This window comes from Dermacentor silvarum, chromosome 7 (assembly GCF_013339745.2).
Source record: "Dermacentor silvarum isolate Dsil-2018 chromosome 7, BIME_Dsil_1.4, whole genome shotgun sequence".
NCBI classification, from domain to species: Eukaryota; Metazoa; Arthropoda; class Arachnida; order Ixodida; family Ixodidae; genus Dermacentor; species Dermacentor silvarum.
This window is the reverse complement of record NC_051160.1, coordinates 44,913,932-44,941,876: the sequence shown is the minus strand read 5'-3', so window position 1 is coordinate 44,941,876 and position 27,945 is coordinate 44,913,932. Positions and strand designations below refer to the sequence as shown.

The 27,945-nt window shown below is 46.1% G+C and overlaps 2 protein-coding genes across 7 annotated transcripts in view; both read left to right on the top strand.

The window, feature by feature from the left end:
• Positions 1–27,945, top strand: part of LOC119457972 (glycogen phosphorylase-like) — a 211,371-nt gene that overhangs the window by 147,367 nt on the left and 36,059 nt on the right. The gene's annotated exons all lie outside the window — the stretch shown is intronic.
• LOC119457973 (glycogen phosphorylase-like) overlaps positions 1–27,945 on the top strand; it is a 63,244-nt gene that overhangs the window by 1,007 nt on the left and 34,292 nt on the right. Inside the window, exons 1-6 of one of the 2 annotated variants that reach the window (XM_037719759.2) lie at positions 491–712; positions 11,644–11,745; positions 21,708–21,890; positions 22,767–22,898; positions 26,231–26,342; positions 27,122–27,204. In XM_037719759.2, coding sequence (XP_037575687.1) covers positions 602–712; positions 11,644–11,745; positions 21,708–21,890; positions 22,767–22,898; positions 26,231–26,342; positions 27,122–27,204 — 723 coding nt within the window. In that variant the 5' untranslated portion in view covers positions 491–601. Of the gene's footprint in view, positions 1–490; positions 713–11,643; positions 11,746–21,707; positions 21,891–22,766; positions 22,899–26,230; positions 26,343–27,121; positions 27,205–27,945 lie in introns of those variants that run through there. The other variant, XM_037719758.2, reaches the window with a different exon arrangement.

Below are 27,945 nucleotides of genomic sequence, written 5' to 3'. Positions count from 1 at the left end.
CCGCAATGGCCAGCTCGATCAGCTAGGGACGAACGGAGCAAACATCTCCCCCGTAGTACCTAGGCGAAGACAAGTCTCCACATTTCTCTCTCGCAACGACTGCTATTCACGCATGCGCAAAAAGAGCGGTAATTTTGATGTTTTCAGAAAGCCCGTGCGGCTTCAAGAAAACAGCGGCAGTCTGTGACTGCGCGACCTTCGAGCGTAGCGAGGGTTTAAAGTGGCTCAACGGAGCAAACAACTGCAAACAATACTCTCCCCCGTAGTACCGAGGCCACCGTGACCGAGGCGAAGTTCTAACCACCGCGAAAATATAGCTCCCTAGCTTCGCCCGCGCTTGTGCCGTTCAAGAACAGCTGATCGCGCCAGGCCAGTACTACGTCGTACACTGAAGCGCTCTCGTAACCTGCCGTCTTGAAAATTTTCCAAACCACCGCAGCGACGAGCAAGGAGAAGTTAACGAGCCCAATGTCGGGCCCGATTACTGACTTGGAGCGGCGAAAGCAGATCAGCGTGCGAGGCATCGCTCAGGTCGAAAATGTTGCCGACGTGAAGAAGGCCTTCAACCGGCACGTCCACTACACGCTGGTCAAAGACCGCAATGTGGCTACGCCTCGGGACTACTACTTTGCCCTGGCCTACACCGTGCAAGGACCACTTGGTCGGCCGCTGGATCCGCACGCAACAGTCCTACTACGAGAAGGACCCCAAGGTAGGTAAACACGCACTTCCGCATCGGCTTCCCGGCGTTTTCTCTTGCGCGTTCCGTCGTTCAATTTGTAACGGCGCAACTATTCTTCGTCTTTCCTCTCCATTCCGGCTATGCATTGTCGTGTGTTTTGCGAAACACTGGCGGAAACCGAACTGCGCGGAATTACTAATATATGCGTCAGTTGTCAGCCAGCGCACGAGGTATATAGCTATGCGATGGAAGAAAAGGAGTGGCCGGGGAGAGCGGGTTTCGCCCGGTATTTTGGGTCGTGTTTTGTTTCGACGCTGTGCAGGGATCCCATGAATTTTTGCGCGAAGTGGTCGATACATACACGAACACAAACCGGATAAGCTGCGCGGGCAATGTAGCGCCGGTGCTGCGCGCGCTCAAGCCGCAGTACTAGAACATTCTAGCGCACTATAGCGCAACAAATTAACGCTGCTGTAATCTGCCATCGTCTGCATTTGATTGGCGTATGCAGGCAGCGTATGACGCATTCTCTCTTTCCCATCTTGCTTACGTGACGTGTGGTTTGTTAAGCATTAGATGAATTAAGAAAATTAAAAAAAAGAAATGGAAGAGGGGAGTGAACGAGCGTTAAGTTTTTAAGTACGCGTGTCATTTGAAGTGGCTGCCGCGATCGGAACAAAAGAGCGGCGCAGGATGCATCTCGCCGCACGCACGCGCGCTTGTTTTCCGTTTCAACGGAGGAAATCCTGGGTGCCCTGCGCGCTATCCAAGGCGTCTTTCGTACTGCGGTCTGCAATGCTGTTAATGCCATCCGGTCGATGCATATGGGCATCGGCCGTGCAAAATTCAATAAGACGCGCGACGCGCTTTGTTTCTTGCGCGGCCAGGGAACGTCCCCGCGTGTGTGTATGTAGTAGGTCATTTCGTATTTGACGCGCGGAGATTAGGCGACCCGATAAGGTTAACGGGGCTCTGCCGCTGCGTGCGCGTGCCCGCCACTGCAGTAGTGGCAGTGCGGCGTCGCTCGTATCAGTGGGCGTGGTTATTTGACAGCGACATTTAACAAGAGCGGACACTCCCCTAGAGCACTGCACAGCGGCCTGAATTGACTGTCACAGACTTGGCTCGCTAAGATTCTAGTCAACGCGAAGCTAACCAACGTTAAACTGCGTCACAGCTGTCGCGATCTGTCTTTCGCTACATGTCTGTCGCTAACTGCGTCGATCACAACGCCCTGTGTGGCCAGGGTGCCCAAATAGTACCCCCAAAAGTACAGAAATAAGTACAATAATGTAGGGGCCCATAGAAGCTGTCACAAACATGACCCTAGTAAGATTCAGTACACACGAGACTAACTGCGCCACAACAGCCAAGCTGCTTCTCGCTAACTGCGTCACAACGACCGATGTGGCCACGTGTCCTATAGCTAGGCCTAAATTGCTTGAAATGCAGTGCAGATTCTCAAAATTTCTCACCTTGCCATAGCCCAATAGCGCAGTGGTGCCGTGTCGAAATGCAGAAAGAACGCAGAATACGCCGAGAGCCCAAATAAGAGACCAAAGCTTCATAAAAAAAAGAAAAAAAAACACCGATGATTACAATATTCCCTAATGCGAAATTTGAGCGCAGCCGGTATACGTGTTTTAATTTCGCGATATGTTGGCTGGCGCGGACAATCTGTCTCGTGCAGCACATTGCAAACGGAGCGAAGTGTGGCTCAACTGCCTTGCGAATCGGGAGATCTTGAGAGGCAGCGCGTGGTAGACGTGTGGGCGCGATTCACAGCAGCCACCGCAGACAGACCTCCGCTCATGTTGGTATCGGGTGTATATGGTATTGACCCTTTTCGCGGAGCAGTTTGCTCCAGAGGAACAAGGTGGCGCTTTCGGTGGCATGCCATACGTTGCCTCAGCGAATGCGCACGAATACAAAACCATTACTGCTTCAGCCCTGCTACTGTGCAATCAGCTGTCGGAAATGCAACTGGGTGTTCGCTAATACACTGTGCCCAATTCGTGCTGCTAAATGTGTTACGGTAAAGGGAAGACGTGTACGGTACTTATAGTTGGATACAACTTAAGTCTGCAGTGAAGCTTCGCCCATGCCCTCATAACCGCCAGCCACTGTTCCTCCGCGAGGCTGCAAATAGTTCGTACTTCGAACTTTCCCTGTTACCTAACTAAGGCGGCAACCACAAAAATGAAATTATAAGCGCATAGTTTTATATGTTTTCACTCGTCTATTGTAGTGGAATGCACAAGTACAACAAGTACAGTCGTATCGAGTACGACGCCTTTTTGAAAAGGTCGCATGACGATGATTTTGTTTGCTTCTGTGATTGGCTGGCGGAGTAATATAACCCCGCGTGGTCCGTGTGCCTTTGTTGCCAACTGCTGTTTTTTAAGTTGTATCCTACCATAGCTGCAAAAATAGTGATGCGCATATTAAGGAATGGAATCAACCTGTGTTGCTGCTGCTACCTAAGGACTACCTGTGTTGTCAGCCCTTCGCAGTGCACGGCTTTCCTCGAGGATAAAAAAAAAGATAATTAATCTGCCAGTGCTGTATAGCTAACCTCCAAAGAAAGGACTTCAACTCCAGAACGTCCGCTCGTTACAAAAGAAAGTAGCGCCACTTACTGGCATGGTAATTTCTCGCACGTTATCTACACATATCCACCCCTACTCGCAAACAAACTGACAATGTATCAAGAGTAAGTGAAAGGGCACACATGAATCAATGTGCTGAAGCATGAGTGATGGCAACTACACCATCACGACACGAACGTTGGAAGCTGAATATTTCGGGACGGTCCACAGAGTAAGCGAAGGACTAACGATAATACGTCTTTGCTACAAGCTACCACAAAGTACAGAACATTTACATTCCAAGCTTTGTGCACAGCAAGAACAAATCTATCGCAGCAGAGCACACCGCGAGCGATTAGACTGAAAATAAACAATCGGATAGTGCCCGCACCGGGGAACCAAAGAATTTTACTGAGTTAGAAACATCACAAGCCGGCTGCTTCAAAATGTTTGCCAAATAAAGTAACGAAGAGCACACTGATCCTGATTTAATTCATAAGCGGAAAGTTTTTTTTTAATTATGGGGTTTTATGTGCCAAAACCACCATCTGATTGTGAGGCACGCTGTAGTGGGGGACTCCGGATTAATTTTGACCACCTGGGGTTCTTTAATGTGCGCCTAAATTTAAGTACACGGCTGTTTTCTGCACTTCGCCCTCATCGAAATGCGGCTGCCGTGGCCGGGATTCGATCCCGCGACCTCGTGCTCAGCAGCCCAACACCATAACCACTGAGCAACCACGGCGGGTAAGCAAAAAGTTTGGACAGCTTGAAATACATTTCTAGCCCCGCTTTTAGTACAAGCACCGCATACGGTATACGCTGCTTGCACCATTTGGACAAGGCGTAATGAGCTTTGAAAGCACTTACATGACCTCTAAAGCTATGGCCAAAGCTTCGTGTCGTCCACACACCCTCTACGATATGCGTCGAAACGGACATTTTCTGCGTCGCACCAGTGTCGCGCGCTTGCATTGTAAACACGGAGGCGGCTGAGGCAAGCAACAGACGCGTCAACACGGGATCAAACATGGCACTGCCCACAGGATCGCCACGAAAAGGGTCAATAGGTGCCGTCATCGTGAACAGACAATGCGCGCTGCTCTGGCGCCATCTCATAGCCATCGTTGCCGCAGAGCTCGTCTTGCGTGGCACTATGCTTCCCTCGCTTTTACCATACTCTCCTCCTCCGCTTTCCTCCTCGCACTCTCTTCGCTGTCGCCGTCTTTCATCCGCTCTTTTATTCGCTGTTCCCGTTCGCTCGGTTACGAGCACGCTGACGCTCACCACAGGAAAGGGCGCCTAGGAGCCGCGCTCTAAAAAGACAAAGGGGAGGTCTTACAGGCGAACGCTCACATGCGCAGCCGGCCTAGCTCGCTTCGGTGGTGTATGGCATGTCTGACGCATGGTGCATGCATCTGGCATGTCATTGGCTTGACCCTATAGGTAACGCAAGAAAAATAAGTCGCAAAGTATAAATTCATTTATATGCAAAACATCTTAGTTTTAGTTGGAAAGAATAAAAAAATGCATTGGCTGTTAACTTAATTTCACATATTCTTCTTTTTCCGATGCTTGCGTCAGCTAACAGCTGGTGTGAATACTAGCGTTACGTATTTTCTGTTGCCAATTTTTGCCAAGTGTCCGCTCTTGTTGAATTTCTTTGAAGGTGCTCCCGTGTGGTACAGAGTTCGGTTGGATTGTGGTTAATGGCAGACCGGAACACGAATTGCACATGCCGCATTTGACCTCTGTCTGACCCACACTTAGGTGTACTCTGGACGGCGCTTGCGAAGAGCTTGTTAGTTGCATCCCACTCCTTCCATGGTGTCTATATGAGACGAGCTTGGCAGGAACAAGGGAGTTTTCTCGATGCTGGTCTGATGAAGAAGCCGTGAGGTGAGGGCCTGGCCGTGAGCGGAGGGTTGAAAAAAGGAGCAAACGAGCCTGAATGGGCTTTTATTGGAAGCTGAGGGGGCAAGGATGCCACCAAGGCCTCGGGAGTCGGCGGGGAGCTCTGTCACGATAACAGCCATTTATTTAGCTGCAGCAGTGGTTGGACAGTGCTCTCAGCGGATTCTTCTATTGCTTTATGTAGAAAAAAAAAATTGGATACAAGACGGAAATGGACAATGGCGTTTGTTTTGTCCATTTTTCTCTTGCTGGTGTCTGTCTTCATGCCCAACTTTTTTTCTACGATAATTACTATCAATTAAGCTAAATTTTCTCTCATTCTATGCTTTGCCTAATCCTTGTGAATGCTTGCTCAATGAGCAAATTAGTTTTGCAGGAATCCACAGGAAGGAACAGGTTTCACGAAAAACAATAATTGAAATCTATCTCAAACTAATGTGAAGCTACAAAGGAAAGCCATGCAGGTTTCTCAGAAAGCTTTGTTGTTCAAGGAAAGCTTGTCCAGGTCTGGGTTGCGAACCAAGGACCAACTTCTTTCAGGGGCATTTGCTCTGCCTTGTGAGCTAACTGAAGGCCGAATTAATAAACTCGGAAGTGTAGAAGCATTAAATATATAAATCTGTTGGGCAGAAAACCACAGGTTGAAGGAGGTTCCTTAGAAGTTTTGGGTGGATTACAATTATACTCTTTGATCAATGAGACTAACAACATCCTTTCATATCTCGAGTCATCACACATGCCCAAGATATTGCCTGTGTTCCTTCCTCCCTATTTCCTTTTTTTTTTTCTTCTTGGTTTCAACTTTACACAATGCTACAAAAAATGCCAATCTCTGTAAAGCTTACTAGAGCTCATCATCAACTGGTGCGGTGAACTGTGATGCAATTATGTGACGCTCTGTTAAGTTTGACACGTTTAAAGGCTACAACAGGAATGACAACTCAATAAAGCCTGCATCATAGGCTATGGCACACATTTATGAAAGATATATGAATTCTGAACGTTGAAAAGAAAAGTGTACAATCATTGGATTATACCGGTGCTAACATATGGGGCAGAAACTTGGAGGTTAACAAAGAAGCTCGAGAACAAGTTAAGGACCGCACAAAGAGCGATGGAACGAAAAATCTGCGGAGTAACATTAAGAGACAGGAAGAGAGCGGTGTGGATCAGAGAACAAACGGGAATAGCCGATATTCTAGTTGATATTAAGCGGAAGAAATGGAGCTGGGCAGGCCATGTAATGTGTAGGATGGATAACCGGTGGACCATTAGGGTTACAGAATGGATACCAAGAGACGGGAAGCGCAGTCGAGGATGACAGAAAACCAGGTGGGATGATGAAATTAGGAAATTCGCAGGCACAAGTTGGAATACGCTAGCGCAAGACAGGGGTAATTGGAGATCGCAGGGAGAGGCCTTCGTCATGCAGTGGACATAAAATATAGGCTGATGATGATGATCTGAATTCACTTATTCAATTCCCCGTAGTTGGCTTGTGATGTTTTTCTGCATATGCACCCAAGATATTACCTGCTCTAGTTTCTTGGTGTACATATTCAGGCATGGGCTGGGCTCTGGCACAGGATGCTACCTTGCTAATGTAATATTGCTTTGTATTGCCTTAGTAACCGTAGTCTGCCCTCAGCTCTGAAGCACAGCTCCCCAAATTAAAAAATGTGCATGAAGTTTTGAAGGAAACCAACGCAGAAGTATTAGAATCGCCTTTTAGTTTGCTTCTGATGTGAGCCATGTACTCCACGTCATTTATAATGTCTCGTATTGCTCTTTCCTATCGCATCTGCTGCGTACATATAACAACTATATTCAGCTTCTACGGGTATGGACAGCAGGAAATGGTGATAAAGAAGCATAAATTGGACAAGGACAATGCTGGATTAACAAGTGAATTTCATTTTAGCATTTAAGAAGGATTGGATAAGTTGTTTTCCTCAGGCGCGCTTCAATCTAGAACTACGCAGTGTTTCTGTTAGCACTCCATTGGTGCATTTGCCAGCAAAATGGATAGCCTACTTAACCATGCACCACACTGGACGGACAGCAGAGTAACCCAGGCTGAAGAAAACAAGAAAATTTCACTTATATCCTACCAATCTTGAACACACATTTCTTCAAGCGAAATTAATTTATTAGTCTGTTTTCCTGTTCTACTTCCAGCTTCTTTGTCTCTGTTTCGAGTCTGTCGGCTGATTCATAGAATCGTGAACCAACTAGTCCAGCTTCAAATTCTTTTTAGCAGTCCCCTATATGCGGAAGGAACCGGCTGTTAGAGAATTGAGCACTGTACAAGTTCTTTGTTCGTGGCTGAAGGACAGTCACAAAAAGCCCATTTGAATGCTTTGAAAGGGTTGTGAAGAACAGCCTACTATTGTTTTCTTTCAAAGTCTTTCTTTTTCTATCTTTTAAGTGCTTGGTGACAGCAGTTGAGAAACCAAACTCTAGCTGTTCTTGGCTGAGCGGGGAAAGACAAGTAATGGCGTAGGAGCGATGCCAGGAAAATGATAGATGTGAGTTGAGCGTCCGTTGACTTGAGCATGTACCCTTCGCTTCCTGGTTGTAAGGCGGAAGAGAGTTTGGCTCTCGTGTTCACAGGACACAAAATTTTCTCTTGCAGCGAAAGCTGCTATGAACATACTCCTGCCGCTTGCACCGGTGTCTGTCACAATAATCCCAAAATGCTTTGTGAGAAGTTTACAAAAAAATAAAGAGCAAAATTTGAAAGTACCCGGACTGGCTTCAAAGTTCAGTCCCATGATTTAGCAGTTGGAAGTTTTAGCCCTCAGCCACTGAAACGATGCCACAGCAAAGAAAAATGCTTCACCTGGAGAGTGCTGTTACGTCGCTAGCTACTATGACTGGCTGGTGCCGTGCTCTGCAGCTTATCTATATACCAGCACTGAGGTGAAAGAACTTAAATGAAGCCAGGGGTAAAATGCCAAAGGCAGGATAGGAAAGAGGAGGAAGAAATAGCTGTATCGCTCCACTTCACCACTAGGGAGCGCCAGCTCCAGAATAAATGAAGCTTTTTTTCTTCATCTTGTCGACGGAAGATTGCTTTGCGCATCTGTCAATGCTTACTCCAACTTATACTGCACGAAGCTTTGCAAGACTTGCTGCCCCTAACACTGTGCCTCCGCTGATGCTACAACAAGAGAGAATAATTTACCTGGAGAAGCTACGATTGGCTGACGTCATGCTTTGCAGCTGATCTGTAAATCAGCACCAAGCTGAAAGAATGTTAACAAACCCAGCAGTAAGAAGCTAAAGGGCATGAAAAAGAAAGAAGCATGCACCAACTCGCCCAACAAGTTATTCTAAACCAGAAGGAAGAAGCTGTTCCTCCACTTTTTCATCATGGGGGAATGCCTGTTTCACAGGTGCGTATCGTCTAGGGATGTGGCGGCTTGGGGAAAAAAAAAACTTTTTTTTCTTGTTTTTTTTTTTTTTAACCAGGGGGTCTTTTTTTACCAGAGGGTCTGTTTTATCCAATAAAATAGAGCGCATTGAAGTAACTTATGCGAAGATTAAATTGGTGTCACATTGTAGGTATAAAAATTTAAGCGACATATAGTTTCATCCAGTTTGGCGTACCATTTCTGATGGTGGCAGTGCGTTGCATCTTCATTGTTTGTTTCTCAGAGAGGCAATCTCTAACTGTCGAGTCACCTGTCACAGGACACAGGATCCAACCTTTCACATAAAGAAAGGCGACAGTAAGGACAGTCCTGGTAATGAGCTAATTCATAATGATAAAAAAAAGTTGTCGCAGTTTCACCCGAAAGGCGAAGCATCAATTGCGATAGCAACTTAGTAGAGAGCTATACGGAGTAAGGATAGTAGTTTTATCCACTGTAGAAACTTGGACATGCAGCAGCACCGGCAACACACAGCACTGTTGTCGACGCCGTCGGCGTTTTGCCCGCGTTCGCACAAAATGCGTGAGGCGTTGGTGACTGTTGCCGGAGCCTCTGATATAAATAGGCACTTGGTGCCGAAGCTAAACGTCGCCTCCCTTCCCTGCCCCCCCCCCCCCCCCACCCACGGCCTTTCGTGCGTCAGAAGAAGGCGCGTTTGCTCTACATATATGGTGATTGTAAAGGAGGAAAGAGACGCCTACTTCTGCAGCCCTTAAGGGAGCACGGCACAGAACGCGCGTTTGTTCTCCGCCGTGCGTTCACTGCCCGTGAAAGCACGCGTCCCTCGCGCCCTTTCACTCGCACATACAGCGTTCGGCGGCGCGCGGCGACGATTTCATCTCCATTGACGTCATACGGAACCTCACGGCGACGGCGACGGCAACGGCGACGCCGACGGCAGAAATCTGCTTTGGAGTGTCCATATAATTGCTATCGCAATAAAAAAATCTCTTTGAAAGCTTCTCAGGGATCTTGCCTTGTCTGTTCATGGATGTCTTGGTCTTTACACAGGTCAAAATTCATCTTTAAAGAAATACAGAGAGAAACGTTTTGTTCTATTTTTTATTGGACTGCTGCTGACACAGTAATTATGCTATATAGTGTCAATTGCTCAAGAACACAGGAAATAATTATGTTAATTAAGGTGATCATAAAACCAGCACTAGAATGGAAAAACATATTGATCAATACCAGCAGTGCACAGCTAGGCCAGTATTGTGCTCATTCCTAAACAAAATATAGTTTTAGCTTGTCTGTAAGTCTATTGCCAATTACAGAATCGTGAAAACGAGAACCTGAGTCGTAACAATAGTGGCACTATCTTGTGAAGGTTTTTGTTCAACCAGAGTGCATAAAACTGCTATTGCAATTAAAGGCTATCTGCTACTTAGCTGTTGGTGTAAAAATGGCAGCAGCAACATAATCGTTAAACTACAGGGGCTGTTTTCTTTTTCATTGACAAGAATGGCATGAAACATAGCAATGTTTCTGATAGTTTGTAGCTGAACAAAGTGCTTAAAGATGGCACTACTAGCACTGCTGCCGCAGTCCACATCTGTAGTATTTTGGTGTTCTGCAAACTGCCATACTTAAGCTTGCTTGTAAAGTTGGTGAATCGCTGCATCATTCATGCTCAAATTTTGCACAGATGTGAAATTTCACAATGTGTTCCGTTCAATACTGCATATGGATGCATTACATTCTTGCTTTTTCGAGAATGATTGGGAATATGCAACGCCAGAGAAAAAGAATAAATTTACTCTGCTATAGAGCAGTGACAGCCATCCGTTGCTTGTTTCTTCAAGACAGTGTGAATGTTTTGCCCGAAGAACGGACAGATGGCTCCACCATTACTTTCACAGAGACTGCTTCTGCGGTCCTACACTGTTGCAGACGGCATGTAGTTATTTGATTTGGAGGAAACAGACAAATACACTGCACTTAAACCTGGTATTAAACAAAATACACCACAAAATGGTAATACCTCTACACAAAACATAGAGCCAACAGTTCATCGTGATGGGCCAGCCAGCTGCACCTAGTTCAGTTACTTAACAAGTTCAGAGCCCTTCCATCTCTGTGAAGATGGAAGCTAGCGAAGCTGTGACTATGGTGGGTCTGCTGTAGTGAATATTGCTATAGTGAATTTATATATTATAATTATTGATTATATTGAGCGTCTTCAGCATGTTCGTCAAAGATCGAGGAAGGACACCGGCATCTTTTTTTCGCCTGGTACGATGAAAAATTTGTGCATTTGCTGCACAAAGTCCTCCCCATCGTCATTGACTAGCGTATGAGCCACAGCGTTCATAGCCGCGGCTCACTACACGGCAGCGTCGGGATCCTGCGAGATCTCTCCCGCTCGGCAGCTCGTACCCACATATACAATGCGGGTATGAGCTACACGGGATTTCTTTCTTAGCTTCCTTCTTCCTTTCTTTCTTTCTTTCTTGTCTCTGGCCTATACCCGCATATCCAATGCGGGTGTGAGCCACACATGATTTTATTATCGTTAATCGGGACGTAACTGACAAGCATGTGATGTTATTGATGTCATGATGTATCAGTCATGTTAGTCATCCGTTTTGACACCTGTGCTAAAGCACAACTGGCTGAAAACAGCCATGCACATGGAGCCAAAATTGTTGTACACGCCAGTCGGTCTACGGTTGCGACCTGCGCGTGCTTGGCACGGCATTCAACTGCACGAGCGCAAACCGAGGGGCGCCAACGAGCCAGCTGCGGAAGAAGACGACAACGCTGGAGGCAATGCTGATGATGATAGTTTTTTTCTACACGCGAACACGACCCTGGGGAACTTAGCCCTTAACAGCTTCGCTGTAAAAAATTGTTAGTCCACCATGACAAGGTTTTCAGTTTTCTTGAGACACACGCATACACACGCATACCCCTGGCTGCCTTACTGACGCTACATTCAGAAGTCTTTGACTGTGTGGTGTGAGTGATGAACTTGTCCTGGTGTAATGCTAATGCGTGGTTAATATGGGATTTTTTTCAGCGGGTGTACTACCTCTCCCTGGAGTATTACATGGGCCGTTCGCTCACCAACACCATGATGAACCTGGGCATCCAGAATGCCTGCGATGAGGCCCTGTATCAGGTGCGTAGAGAAATGGTTGACTCCACAACGTTTCTCGTGCTGGCTTGAAAGCAAAGTGTCTCCAGCTGTACGATCTAGGGGCAGCCCATTTTCTTCCGTCCTGCTTCGTTTCTTGGGTTTCCGTTGAAAATGATTTACCTTTCATGTTTGTTTCGTGGTAAAAGTATAGACCGCTTGTTTTCAAGGTATGGGCACTGCTCTCATTGAAGGTCAACTACAACTAAAATTTGGACCGGTATAAACAGCCTAATTTCTGATAATGCAGACATGGACATTCTCATGCAAAATTTTGTAATATGAGCGGATGCATCGCACAAGTTTCATAAAAGACGTTTTTAGGAGCAAGACCACCATCATCATCAGTAGCTCTCGGTGCCCTCATTCTTTTTTTAATAGTGTGATCCTTGTTCATCGATAAACAATTACCCAGTCTATATAAGTAACCGCTGTTACGTAATTTACGACATCGTGGGAAGCTTCAGTTGGAATCTTCGCCAGTCTTTTCATTTTTTTTTCTTTTTATGGCTTACCATACTTCTTTTCATTGTAAGAATGGCCTTTATGGCAATGTTAAATTGTAATTTAGCAATTAAGATTAATATTACTTTAGTGTGTGTACCACTGTCTTGCTGCTTTACAACTACCTGAACAGCATGAACTTATGCTGTGTCCACAGTGCTTCCATAAGAAGCTTTACCTTAAAAGCTCCTATTCAAGTATACATGGACACTGATTAGGTTTGCTGCATTTAAAAAGGAAAGTTAAAAAGATCTACCACCTGTAGCGAGCAGGCTTTTGATCGAGGCCTTCAATGATAGGACAAAGATGTTACAGACGGAGAACTACTTATCAGTTAGGACATATAAAGTGTCCAAAATTTATGTTTACAGAGCTCAATAATTTACAGATAGGAAGTCATGCAGGCAAAATAAGGATTTCACATGACTTGTAAGCTACCACATTTATCCGCTTCATTCTCTCTGATAAATACAGTTTACAGAACAGCGATATGTTTGGTGCAAAATTGCAAGTGTTAACTTTCTGCTTCTTCTTTCATTTTTTAAATTTACAGACATCTGGCAATTACACAGTTTATTCAAACATCATGGCTCATTCACCGCTGTCGTTCCGTAAAGATGTCAATGAAGCGTCCCTTTTTGAGTGGAATGCTCAAGGCCTCAGATCAAGAATTTCGGATTTTCTTTCATTTTTGCGAACAAGTTTCCCATCATCGTCATCTGTGAACCAAGCCTTCAAACTACAATCTGGCTATCGGGCTATGAAGCTTTCTCATCCGCGTCGTGTAATGTTCTCAGCAAGGTCATCATTTATGTTCGGTGTGAACTCGCTTACTTGCTACATTCAGTTGTGCCTCACGACGACGACCAATACGTGTGTTTAATTGTAAAAACAAAGAAACTTACATTCACTCTCGTCGCTGCATATATTTCTCCAACCAGTCGTTTCGACACGCGACTGGGTTCTTTGTTATCGGCAACACCTGGCCCTTCGATCCTTAGTGGAGATTTTAACGCACACCACCCGCTCTGGGGGAGTGTGAAGATGGACTCCAAGGGAAGAAAACTGGTCGCATTTGCCTCGGACCAAGAGCTTTGTTGTCTCAATGACGGCAGCCCGACATATTTACGGGGACTGACCTATAGCAGTTGTCTGGACTTGACTTTTGTCTCTCGGTGTCTTCGAAGCAGTATAAAGTGGTTCTCAGACATAGAAACCCATGGAAGTGATCATGTTCCTACCGATTTGAAGATCAAGGGAGTGGCCAAGTCTCTATTTACCGCCCTCTGTAGAACAGACTGGACGAAGTTCAGATCACTTATGGAAGACGAATGTCAAAAAGGCCACCTATAATTTCTAGAGAATCAGATTAGAAATGCACTGCAAGAGGTTATGTTCACTTTTAGGCCTTCTTCAAAGTATAATGAATATGAAGGTGAATTGGAAAGGCTTCGAGCGATTCGCTGATGCGGGGAAAGAAGATACAGATGCACCAACCAAATGTATTCATGATCTGAGGGAGGCGAGGCGGATCCAAAAGAAAATCCAGCGCCGCATCGATATGCTACAATATCAGAAGTGGAAATCCTTTTGCAAGTCTTTGGATCCTCGAAAGCCTCTGTCCCACATATGGAGAACTCTGCGTTGCCTACAATCATCTCCGCAACAGCGCCACCCTTTTAAGTCTCTTGCCTTGCATCAAGGACGACGTGAGATCGACGTTGCTGAGGATTTCTGTGCAAGAATCGCTGGCTTGCCATCACGACCTGTATCCTTAGCACATGATGTTGCAGTATCCCAGGACTCTCGCATGGATCTCTTGTTCTCTATGGAGGAGCTAGAAGCTGCGCTGGCGACTTGTAGGAAGTCATCATCGCCTGGGCCCGACAGAGTCACATACAAGGCACTTGGACACCTTGGCCACAAAGCCCGCAGTGTACTCTTGGAAAGATACAACGAATCCTGGCGTGAAGGATTGATTCCTTGTGAGTGGGAGGTCAGCCACCTGATGATACCTTTACTTAAGCGCTCTAAATCTCCATTAGACTTGGCATCGTACCGACCCATCGCTCTTGCCAGTTGCATAGGGAAACTAATGGAAAGGATGGTGTTCACGTGCCTTGAATGGTACTTAAAACATAATGAAGTATATCCGAATGCAATGGCGGGCTTCCAGCGCAGTCGGTCATCAGTCGATAACGGGCTCGATTTGGTAAAATCGATTCAACACCAAAAGAGCATGAAACGATTAACGGTGGCAATGTTTCTTGATGTGAAAGGCGCATATGATAATGTAGCGCACCAAGCAATCTTTGATGCTTTGACCGATGTGGGCATTGGTGGCCGTGCACTGCGCTGGATTCACAACTATTTGGAGGATAGATCCTTCTTCGTACTTACAGAGGATGGAATGACATCCCACCATGTCACCAGCAAAGGTGTGCCACAAGGCGGAGTGTTAAGCCCCACGCTCTTCAATGTAGCACTGCTAGGCCTTGTTGGATCATTGCCAAGGACGGTCTATATATCCATCTATGCAGATGATATCTGCATCTGGGCGTCCGGCGTGACTCGTCCGCAGATACGAGCGAGACTGCAGAAGGCGGTCACACAAACGTCGTCTTACCTGTGTATGAAAGGCCTAGAACTATCCTCCGAAAAGTGCCGATTAGTCGCATTTATGCGAAAAACAGTGACTCCATATGTTATATGCATAAATGGACACGTAATTGCCTACGAAACAAAGCCCTGCTTCCTTGGAGTCATCATCGACCGTGATTTATCTTGGACGCACATATTTCATACAGTAAAAGCTCGATGATACGAATCTCACGGGGTCACGAAAAATATTCGTATTAGCCGAAATTCGTATCATCGAAACACAATTAAAACTACTGTCGAATCTCGATAATTCGAACTCGAAGGGGCCCGAAAATTAGTTCGAATTAAAAGGACGTATTTTTGAAGTATTCGTGCACTATAGCACGATGCACGAACGGTGCGAGTCCTGAAATATCGCGGCGCGCAAGCGCATAGCAAGCGCGGGCCACGAAACTGCCCGCGCCGGCTAACGGTCGCTTCCCGATAACGACAGAAAACGAAGCTTCAGGGAGCGAGTGGGCGTCGCCGGCACACGGGTGCGCGCGGAGACCGTCGAAGGTGAGGGAGGAGGGCGGCAGGAAAGCGGATTTGGCCGCGTCAACTCCGCCACTTCGGTGGCTCCCCTCGCCCTCCCTCTCAACTCCCTCGTAGCTCTCTCACCTTCGACTCCGTGCGCGCCCGCCGCCGTGCTGGCGCCAGCTTATACCCCCTGAAGTTTCGTTTTCTGCCGTTATCGGGAAGCGAGCGTTTGCGGGCGTGGCAGTTTCGTTGGCCCGACTGTGCCTCCGCCGCTGCTTCCCTCTGCGCTGCTGCCGCAGCGTGCAAGGTCAACATGTGACTAGAAAATAGAGAAGGGTTCACTGCCATTTTATCCGCGTGGCTGAGACGTCGGCACTAGTGTGTGCTAGAATACGGTTGTCTAGAACACTCTAGTCGGCACGTACACGCTTTCATGCTTGTTCCGGCGCGATGCAGAAACGGCGACCTTGTAATTTGAGAGAGAAGTAAATTTCCGCGGCGGGTTCTTTTTTTTTTTTTTTTTCCCCCGTTCCTTCGCGCGCGGCATTGAGGGGTCTCTCCTGAGCTTTTGCTCTATGGCCGTGTCGGAGCAATGCCGGTCGGAGGCGCCGCCGCGTGATTTGGCGCGGTGCACGGTATGTTCGAAATAAGCGTGTTCGAATTCGCTTGCTTCGCGCTGACGTTGAATGAAAGCACGTTTTTCATGATAGTCTCGCTGTGCAACAATTGTGCTCAGTGTTGACGTTGCGAGGCCTAGCTCCTTAGCCAACTCTGTCCGCTTCCTCTTGGGATCCTCATCGACCTTTCGAAGAATGTCTAATTTCTCTTTAAAGGAGAGTGCTTTCTGCTTGCGAGACATAGCTCGCTGCGACTAGGCAAAATGGCGCAAACACGAAGAACGCGGCCCGAAGCGCAGCAGCCACTCCATCTGACGGCTCGCAGAAAAGGAGGAAGAGTACAAAAGCACCAAAAGCGCCACCGCTTCAAGCTCTTCGCGCCCAGTCGCGGAGTCCGCGCTGTCTGGCGCCGTGCCTCCGCACCAAAAGACAAGGAGAGAAAGCGCGTGACTGCGCGCTGTTCTCATTCGCGGCCATCGGTGGGGCGGCGTTTATTCGTATCAACCGACGCAGGCTGAAAATTGATTCGTAACAACCGTTCTCTAGCACGTTGCAAAGTAATGGGGCTCGGCCGGGACCACAGAAAAATTCGTATCATCCGGAAATTCGTATTAGCCGTGATCGTATCATCGAGCTTTTACAGTATATGAAAAAGAGGTTGACTGCAATAGCGCATGTATTCAAATTTGTCAGCGGAAAGTTTTGGGGCGCATCTGTGCAATTGACGCTATAGCTGTACCATGCATTATTTATGGGCTTCCTAAGATACAGCTTGTCCGTGCTGGGAAGCACCAGTAAAATGAACCTTCGAACGCTCCAGAGTATGCAAGCCCAAGTTCTATGGACGTGCCTCGGCCTCCCTAAGTGTGCATCCACAGCGGCCACGATCGCCATAGCGCGTGACCACCCTATATCAATGTACATTGCAGTCGACACTCTAAGAGTGTAAATTCGACATGTTGCACGGACGCCTTTTCACCGTCTTGCTTGCCTCCCAACAACTAGGCCGCATACGAGTGTTAGCCTTCTCCTGACTACTCACGGAGCATCGCTACCATCGAATTATGTCACAGCAGCATGGCCTTCGTTGCCACTGTGGTCTCTGCATTCACCTCGAATATGCCTTACCGTTCCAGGCGTCAAGAAGAAGACGCAAATGCTATCAGCAGCATTGAAGCAGGCAGCATTACTGCTACTACATGAGGTCCACAGTGACCGCTTATATGTTTACGCCGGTGGCTCAGTCATGCACTCCTATTTCAGAAGCTGCAGTATTTGTCTCAGCAAAATCTACAGTGATAAAATTCAGGACATCGGACATGCCATCAACGACGGCTGTCGAACTTGCAGCTCTGCGTGCAGGAATGAAATTTATCAATCGGGAACTGCCCCAGAAATGGTCCATCTTCTGCGATTCCAAGGCCGCTCTCCAGAGTTTTCTCTCTGCACTACGCCGTGGACCCCACGAATGACTTGTCGCGGACACGCGAAATTTACCATCTGGCAGTTGACAAAGGACATGACATCGTCTTTCAATGGCTGCCAAGTCACTTTGGTATCCTTGGAAATGAGCAAGCAGACGCAGCCGCTCGATCTTCACATACCAGTGCTGATTGCGTCGCTATCCCTATGTCCAGAACAGACGCAGTGGGAAAGCTCCGTGCGCTTGCTCGCGAGCTTACGTTAGCCCACTGGAATTCAACAGACTTTAAAAACCAGCGCCTCTGTTCCCTAGGTCCTAATCTGAAGCTCCGCCTTCCACATGGCTTACCACGACGAGGGGTAACCCTCATTTGTTGCCTATGGCTTGGAGGAGCTTTTACCAATGCGTACTTTTTACTACCTTATCAGAATGGCCACAAGTTCAGATTGTGAAATCTGCGAGTGCTAAGAGACGATAGCACATCTTCTGTTTGATTGTCGTCATTTTAGTGCACAAAGGAAAGTCCTCAGCACCACACTCGACAAGATTGACAGCCGTCCCCTTACGGAAGCCAGAATTCTTGGTCCCTGGTCCCAGCCGACGTTGGCAGGAACTACTTTAAATGCGCTAGTATGCTTTTTAAAAGAAACAGGACTTATTGAAAAACTATATAATGTGTGAACTGATGCATTCTTTTTTTATTATTATTATTTTTTATCTTCTCTTGTTTTCTAATCTTTTCTGTCCTTACCCCATCCCCCTGTGCAGAGTAGCCAACCGGACACTTAACCTGGTTAACCTCTCTGCCTTTCACCTCTTTTTTTCCTTCCTTCCTACGCAGTTTATGCCCGAAATGAAAATTGCTTGCAACAGTAGGTAGAGAATTTTGCTTTCTCACTTGAATGCAACTAATTTATTTCAAGTAGGTTCAGCAGTTCTTGATGAACTATCACGCCTTTCACTTTGTAGTGTTTTGACAGGGAAATCAGATTAAAGCTTTCTCTTAAAATTCAAAATCTTCCTTTGGCTAAGAGAGCTGTGCATTAAAAGCAGTGAGACAACGAACGTCTCTTGTGTGTGTGAATGCGTGCTGCCAGGCAATTTCTTTTCTTCTTTTTTTCTTTTTTTTATGGACTTGACACCTCCAAGGTTGGTTTTTGTTGGCCTCGGCAATAGGAGGACAGGAGAGCCCATCATACAAAGTGATAATGGGCAGTTTAACCTTAATGCACTGTCGAGGCATAAACAGGCCCTTTCTTTAGCATGCCCCAAGCCAAGAGTGGGGCATTCATAGCGCCGCATTGATAACATTCAGGGACTCAAGATAGCTTTCCGGAAAGATGCGTATAGATGTGTTGCGTGCCGCTCAACATGCAAAGCAGTGTCAAGATTGAGCATGCCTGCTGCGCGGAGGCAGCAGTTAACGTAATCTCAATCCCCGGTCTGTTTGCAGACTTTGCAGGGTCAGGCACTCGTAAAGATTCAACCAGGTTTGAGTTGGTGAACGAACTTTTAAACCAGCGAGACTTTCATGAGGAAAGCCTCCTATTGATAAGAAACGTGTGTCAGCAGTTAAGGTCTGCGTAGACTTCTTGGGGCCTCTTGTTGGGCAGGGTTGTAACTGGGTGCATACAATGTGCAGCCTCTTTCAGGCGTGACCTTCTGCTTGTAGGCTCATGTGAGGAGGGCTAAAGGGTAGGCATTTTCAAACCCTCATAGGAATCTCACATATTTTTGTTTGAATTATCCCAACTTTAAAGAAACACAATGTAGAATGCAAGAACACTCATGTACTCAAATTTAGGCGCGCATTAACCACCTCCTCCCTATGGCACAAATCATGCCAATGACCCGATCTTGTGTTCATGACTTACAAGAAAAGGATTAAAATATGCAGTTTTCTGTCCTGCACGTCCTGAAACTGTGGAGTGTTGCTGCACAGTTTCAGTACAGTAAATGTCATAATTTAATATTTTTTTTTGTCAGTCAGGAACAGAAGACCGGATCATTGGCATGATATACTAGTGGGTGCCCGACACTGTATCAGTCCAAGCATGATAACTGAGCACATTTGGACTATCCCCACCATTTTAATGTTGTTTCATCAGCTGTTAATGGCTGAATTGCTCTACTTCCGGGCAGCCAAAAAGTTTGAAATAAATTGAAATAGCGCAGATATTTGAATTGAGCAGCTTCCAAATGCATCAGAAAGGCAGTAGGCCAACGAAAATTGGGTAATTTAATTTAATTAACCTCATTTGAAATTGGCACAGTTTGTCAAGTTTACCATGTGCACAATTCCACGAAATGAAATATACATCCAGGAATGCTGTCTCTTGATGCAGGAGCTTAGCAAAACAGAGCATTCATTTTGGTGCTTCCATTGCAGTGTAGAGTAGTGCATTTCTGCATTGGCTGCGGCATCAGCAGTAGGAATCTGAAAGACAGATTAATTCACTGTTACGGAGACGTGTACACTACAGCATCTGTCATTAATTGTATGTTTGATTTGAGGCGTTAAGTTCAATGAATTCACATAACGGGCTTTGTTATATTTTATTTGTTATTCGTCTATGCACTAATTTTGCTTCGTATTAATTTTGTATTGGTAATTATAGGTTTAAGCTTTAAATTCTGAGCTCTTGTGTGCCAAAACAACGATCTGATTATGAGACACTCTGTAGCGATGAGAGCAACCATCATGGCTGGAATCGAACCTGTGACCTCAAGCTCAGTAGCGCAACGCCGTAGCCACTAATCTGCCATGGCAGGTATTGTTAATGCCAAAGCATTACATGTCCCATGAAGCAGAAAATCCAGCGTGATCCACAGAAAATCCACGTAAAAAAAGAATGCTCGGATTTACGTCGCATTTCTCAGGGAGGTTCCTGTAAACAAAGTAAATTCGAAAATAAAATTTGGTAAATTTCGGTCTGGGTGGGAATCGAACCCGCCCTCTGGGGTGCGAGACGAGCACGCTTCCCCGACGGCATGGCTGCTCCACAATTCTGGTTGACTAAAGGTGTGCCTAGTGCGTGCGTCATTGCACACGTCATGTCGCAGCCATCTGGCTGACTAAATGTGTGGCCTAGTTTGTGTGTGTCGTTGGGCACGTGATGGTGCAGCCAATGGGGAGGAGGTTACGTCATCAGGGTCTTGCGTGACCTCAGAAGTAATATAGAAGATGGTAAATGGTATAACAATGGTAATTATTCGTAATTATGAGTAATTAACATGAATTAAGGTGAATTGCAGTGACGTAAAGTGAAATAAAGTTAGAACAAGTTAAAGTGAGGTGACTTAAGCTGCAGTAAAGTGAATTAAGTGAAGTAAAGTGAATGAAGGTAGATTAAAGTGGGATTAAAATGGATTAAATTTGGTACAAGTCGGAGCAAGGTGGATTAAGGTAGATTAATTTGGAGTTGTGAAGTTAGAGTATGGTGGAGTAAAGTGAATGAAGGTGAATTAAAGTGGATTAATGGGGATTGAAGCAGATTAAGGTGGTTTCAAATCACGAAACGATACTTATGTGAGTGTCAATTTTTGGGTCCTAGTCTTGCACGTAACTTAAGAAATGTGCACAGCCCAAAATGTCCAAAGATTTTAATTTCACCAATTACTACTCTCTTCATATAGTTAGCTGTGTTTGCAATATTTTTGTTTATTGTATTTTTGTTATGTAACTGTTTTGGAAGGTCGGAGGGTCTCTAGAGATGCAGATCCGTAGTTTGTTTGGCTGCCAAAACGATGAACTATGTGGATGCGTAGTCAATGCTACGCTCAAACGCCTTGCTGGCCGAGCAAGGGCAGCATTCTGCCTTCTGCTGGGATGGGCATTGTGCCCATGCACGTTATAATCACACTAGCATTCATACTGATTTGCTGTGTGTATGTTCTAGCTAGTCTGAGCACTAAACATCAGGCTAATGTAATTTAATATTTCTCTGGACACCGATAGTTTCCTGTTGGTCTGATCTCATGCATCATTGAGGCGTGATGCCTGCAATGCCAATGGCAGTGCTCATCATGCCAGTGTTGTGACTCGTGAGACGCCTGGTAGTGGCCAGGGTGCTGTTATTTTTCCCAGCAGGAGTTGCCTTGCATGCTGCGTTATGCCAACATGTCGCACCGGTATATAGTTAGAATGCTGGCCGAGGAGTTTAAGTTCAACGCTAACCTTCACTTTCAGTGTCAATGCTTCGCCTATTGGATGAAACTGCCAACTTTTCTTGCATACGTCTGCGTTCACCTCAACTTTGGGCCTTCTACGTTGGCTTGCGCAGATGGGTCTGGACATTGAGGAACTGGAGGAAATCGAGGAAGATGCCGGTCTGGGCAATGGCGGCCTGGGTCGGCTGGCAGCCTGCTTCCTCGATTCTATGGCCACGCTTGGCCTGGCAGCCTATGGATATGGCATCCGCTACGAGTACGGTATCTTCACGCAGAAGATCACCAATGGCGAGCAGGTGGATGCCTTGGTGATAACGCGAGCTTAAATGCTACGCTGGCATTATAAAATCCCGGAGCACTTGGTATGTGTTTCTAACAGTGCATGTACCTAGGCACAGATATCACCTGTCAGTTGTCAAAAGTAGGAATGGTAAAGTGGCATGAGAGATGTAAACAAAAGAATGCAAGACGTGGACGAAAGGATGCAAGACACATAAACGTGCTGACTAGCAACTTCACTTTTCTTGTTTATGCGTGTGTATGTACAGAGTGATGAAGATGAGATGTACAGAAGACAAGATAATTAAATGATTTCCTCTTTATTGCTTTTACCACAGAGGTGCACATTTAAAAATGACTCAAGGTAGTGAATTAGACGAGTAATTATGCAAGTTAGACTAACTTTTTAGCCAAAAGGCCTGACGATTGACCGCAATAGAAGACTTGAAGTGCATCATCCTAGGTGCTCGTAACCATTTCCAGATATTATAAGTAGGTGCCACAAAATTTTGCCTCATAATAAATTCAAACCGATTTCACACAGAAAAGCAAAACTGAAGTGCCAAAGAGCACAACTGTCATGTCCTTTTTGGATTTAGACGCCCATGAGTGATGTGCTAATTGCACCTCACCGTCAGGTGAACATGAAGCAAACCAGATAGTACCGTGATACCTATATCTGCATGCCAGATAGCTATATTTTCCTATGTCTTTCATATTTCATATCTCTAGCCTCTATAGCATTGTATGAAATGCTATGTATGAAATGGGAGTGCATGTTCGTTTGTCTCCTTGATTGTATTTTCGGCACCAAATCTAGTCATGCAGCCCTCCTATACCCTTATTACATTGTAGACATTGCTGTTGTGTGCGGCCTGGTCCCTGTCTTACAGACTGAAGAGCCAGATGACTGGCTTCGCTTTGGAAACCCGTGGGAGAAGGCTCGCCCGGAATACATGATTCCCGTCAACTTCTATGGCCGTGTGGAGAAGACCAACAAGGGCTTCAAGTGGGTCGACACACAGGTCAGTGGCTGCACACACTGCACCTAGACCTGCTAGGGCCTTTGTCAGCTCTGTCGGTCACATTTGACGCAAGTTGCTTTTAAAGGGACACTGTAGCGGCTAAGTTGGCTAAGCAAATGCTGGATTGGCAAGTAACACTTCTGGAATACTAGAAACATCAGCCTTACCGTGAGCAATGTACTATTGGTAAGTCACTGCCCATCCTTTTTTGCATCTTGTTTGCCAAGCCTTCTCTGACGTTAAGGGCACGTTCACACTGGGATATTCGGCGTTTGGAGTGGCACAGAATCCAATTTGGCGCCGATTGGTTCCAGACCGATTTTTGCCGCCGCATACCAATCGGAATGCGAGTCTGTAGAGCAGGCAGGACCCACCATTGCCGCTGTTGATGCATAGCCAAAAATGTGCTTGCCAGCAATCCCAGAAGTATTGCTTCTTCCTGAGGGTTTATCTTTGGTATTGTCGCGAGATAAGAAAAGCACACTAACTTGAAACACATTGCAAAAGTGTGGGGTGCATAAGTTGGCGCACGCTCAGTAGATGGTAGTAGCAGTAAAATGTCACGCACTCTTGTTGCTTAGTGCACAGTTCTCAGTCGCCCGTTCCTATGGGGAGTGGTGGCGTTAGCGTAATTGAACGAACGAGCGCAGCAAAAGATGAAAACGAATGCGGAGCACAACAGCGGATGAAAGACGTGAGGAGGAAAGTGGAGAGGAGGATGCAGCGGAACCATGAGGCGGAAAGTGGAGGAGGGTATGGCGAAAGCGTGGAAAGAAAATCATAGTGCCGTGACGATGGCTACAAGATAGCGCCAAAGTAGCGCGCGTCATGTGGTAGGTTTGTCGGTGGCGGCTGCTGTGAATGGCACCCACACGTCACCCACGCTCTGGCTCTCGCGATCTCCAGATTAGTGAGGCAGTTGCACCACACTTTGCTCGTTTGCAACGTGCCGCACCAGACAGATTGTCCGTGTCAGCCAATATATCGCGAAATGAAACCACGCATAGAGCTACACTCAAATTTCGCATTAGGGAGTATTGTAGTTGTTAGTGAATTTTTTCTTTTGTGGTATCTTGAGAGCTCCAATGACACAATGTCATTGCAATGCAATGTGAATGACTCGGCAGCAGGAAATTTCCGGTCGCTGCAGACGGCTGAAAAGTGGCTGCTTTGCTATTGCACAAGAATAACTTCCTAACGCAGATTAACCTATTACTGTTGAGTCTTGTTATTATGAAGTTGCATCTTACACGAAAATACCTTTTGTTTGATGCTATAGTCATAAGCATATAATTGTTATGCGCTGATATCGGTGAGAAAAGTTCGTATCTACTTTGTTATGTCCGATAACTTTTGTGGGGTCTCACTCATGCTCTTGGGACAAAGGAACGACAACACAGTAGTGCAAACAATCAAAAGGGCATTTATTGCACCTTTCATACACTAATACACACTAGCTGAATTATTACCAAATAAAACATTCACATGGGCGTGCCACAAATCAAGGAAGTCCAACTCACCGCGACCCGAGAGCGAGCGAATATGTTCGCCCCATGCTGTGACACCATCGCCTAGTCGTTCGCGTGTACGGTCACGCGAACGGTGGCGCGTTCGAACAATCCGTGTTCGTCCATACCGGTGTCCTGCTCTTAGCCTTGCGAGACGATCCCGCGAAGCGGGCCGGCGCACGCGCAACGCGTTCGTGCGTGTTGGTCGCTGATCCCAAGCCGAAGAGGAAGCGCCTTCGACCTTTTTCTCCCAAGTCACCCCGCCGTTCGGTGGCGTCAGCATCGCGACACTTGCGCCATCTCTCGCAATGCGCCGCAACCACCACGACCGCTGCCGGCGCTTAGCCACGTGGTGAAGCCGGATCACAGGAGACGCGTGAGAGTCGCGCATCCCCACACTTTTTATGTCTGTTTGTTATATTGAGGTATGGCTGTGCTTGTTTTTAGTGTGTTTTAGTGTCCTTTTACGCTTTCAAGTGGTAGTAGTAGTAGTAGTTTATTGTATTTAGAAGGACAAATGGAGAAGCAAAGGAAGTGCCACGGGCATGGTAACCATCTCACTTTACAGTGGACACCTGAATTGTCCCACGGCCATGGAATTGATGCAGAGCAACAGAGTAGAGATATGGAAGAGGAAAGTTGCCGTAGAAGAGACATTGTAGAGAAAATAGGAGGATGTATGGAGAAAATGGAGGCACATAAATTTTAGTCTCGGGTTCTCTCAAGCCGCCTTTGTGTGTAAGGCTTAGGCTTGATGGCCAACTCCTTTTTGATTGTCTTGTATGGCCGGGCTTCGGTGGTACGTACCAGGACAAGGAGAAACACGGCAACACATGATACAATAACAAGCACAACAACGTTTAGTGCTCCACAGGTGTAGCATAGCCATCGCGTGCTCACAGTAACACCGGGCCAGTGAAGCATCAGCGTAGTCAGTAGGACAAAATGAACGTTTATTCAAAGGTGTAGACCGTATTTATAAGTAGCCGAGTGGCAGGAAGATAGGAAGGAGCGCGTGTTATTAGTGATAGTCTGAACTCTGAAGGGTCGCCAGATGAGGCGATAAAATGTGCGCGCACTTCGAAAGCACACGTGACATTGCAACAACAGGATTCCGTGGAAGCAGGCTAGTTACGACCACGACATTTGTGGGGTCGTTAGTAGGGTGAACAATAGCAGGGCGCGACAAAGGATGGGAACGAGATGTTTACCTGAGCTCCTTCCTTCGTCGTGGCTTGCAGTCTTTCCCTCTTACTGACTTTTGCCAGCCGCGCCAATCTCGACCGCACCACCTTTTTCTTGGCTCGGTCCAATGGGCGCGGGGCTCCGTGTACACGTCACTGCTACGTTTGCAACCGGTTTCCAAGAGGGTCGTGCCACTGCGCGAAAAGCCATCTGGCTACTAAGTGGTTCTTTATGAGAAAAGGAAAGGCTGGCGCTATCTTCTGCAGCCCTTGAGGGAGCATGGCTCAGCGCCCCGCACGAGAAGAGGGAAAAAAGGCATCTGCTCTCCTCGCTTACATGGCGTACGTAAGAATGCGGGAAAATATGAACCTTCATAATTTCCACAAACTACAGATACTGAAAAAGTAAACAAGAGCAAGTAATTTAATGTTCAGTGCAATAAGGCCATCATACTTGAATGTCTAAGACAGGAAAGTATGAACTGGGAGAAAATATAGGTTTTACTTTGATAAGATCCTTATTGGCTGAAGTGCTGCACCATGTGGTCTTTCACGCACCTTGGTCTTATTAGAGATGTTGATCATGAAACTATGAAATGTGCAACTTTAATTATGTTTATGATTACGTGTGAATTTTCAGACTGTGCTTGCCATGCCCTACGACAACCCCATCCCTGGGTTCCGCAACAACGTTGTCAACACCATGCGCCTGTGGTCATGCAAATCGCCCGTCAAATTCAACCTTCGCTTCTGTAAGTGTCTTGTGTGGGCAGTCATGTGAAATTATCTTTTTGTGGTTCGTGATAATGGGAGTGACAATGGTTCCTATCATTGGTCTACTGACTCTCTTAGCCTGAACAACTCATCCTACAAATCAGCTTGAACAACTGAGTCTGCAAACTTCTCCTACCTTGAACAATTCAACCTACTTGAGTTATCTGTGTTAAAATGTCTCAGTAATCTGTAATGTAGGTTGCCATTGATGAGTCTTATCCTCCAAATTACCTTGAAGCAGTTAATGAGTAATTGTATTGTCAATGCACCTTCGTTCTATTGCCCCAAATCACAAAGTACTGAGTAAAAAACACAGTACCAGGGTACTACTAGTATAACCAAAATTAGATTCATGGAAATAAATTGGGCTTAAAGTTCAATGTTTCTAATGTTAGAGGTCAGCACTGAAATGTGGCTTGGCACGATCTGGAGGAATCTCTATAGTCTTTTTCTCTAATCATATAATTATATTGCAGCTGTTAACATGATATGCAGCAGTAGCGTAGTTGTGGTTGCAGCTTAATTTCAGTTTTTACTATTTAGAGGAGAAATGAAGACTGGACAAAAGGTGTCAAAATTTTCTTGGTAGTGCACAAAGCATATGATCAAGCATGACATTATTATTCAAAGAGGGGTTTGTGAATGGTGTGTTGCATTGGGGGCCTTTGAGCCACTGGATGCTTTGTGTTGTCGGTTCTTGTTGGCACATCTGGATGTGGCAGCACTTTAGACAAGTTCTTTACCTGAATCTGTGCAGTCAACAATGGTGACTACATTCAGGCTGTCCTCGACCGGAACCTGGCAGAGAACATCTCCAAGGTGCTCTACCCCAATGACAATGTGAGTCTAGCGAAATTTGTTGGGTGAGGTTGGCACTAAGCCATAGGAGATCGGCATGAAGCGGAATCCAGGCACACACATGAGCATACATGCACATGCATGCTTGCACATGGACACGCGCATGCACATGACACTCACGCATGCGCATAGACACTTTCACATATTACTCACACAAGCACGTGCCACTCTTGCACAAGCACATGACACACACGCACGCGCGTATGCATGCGCACACACATACGCACACACACACGTACATATACACACACACACAAGAAAGATTGCATATAAACATGAACAAACACCTTTTCAGTCTTCTGTACATGTACACGTATGGTTTTCAAACCAATCATTTATAACAACTGGAGACGTTTTTGGTGTTTTGGTGTCTTAACCAAAGTTCAAAGTAGTTTTCAGCCCTAGTTTGAAGTAAAAGCTTTACCTTTGGGCTAACTCTGATTACTCTGTACCGTTGAACCCACTTATTTCAATATTTAAGTGCCAAGAAAATTCCATCGTTATGACCTGGTCGCACGAAAGACATTGACGGGACAGACATCAAAACATTTTAATTAGAGAAAAAGAAGCGCAGTAAAACCCACTTTTAACGTTGCTGGTTGTTAACAATACTGCTCAGTTTTTCAACAATACCACGGCACCATGAAAATTTGTCTGTGTTCTTTGAACATAAACCACCTACTATAGTGTTCCCATGCCACATTATTGGTTATAACAATTAGA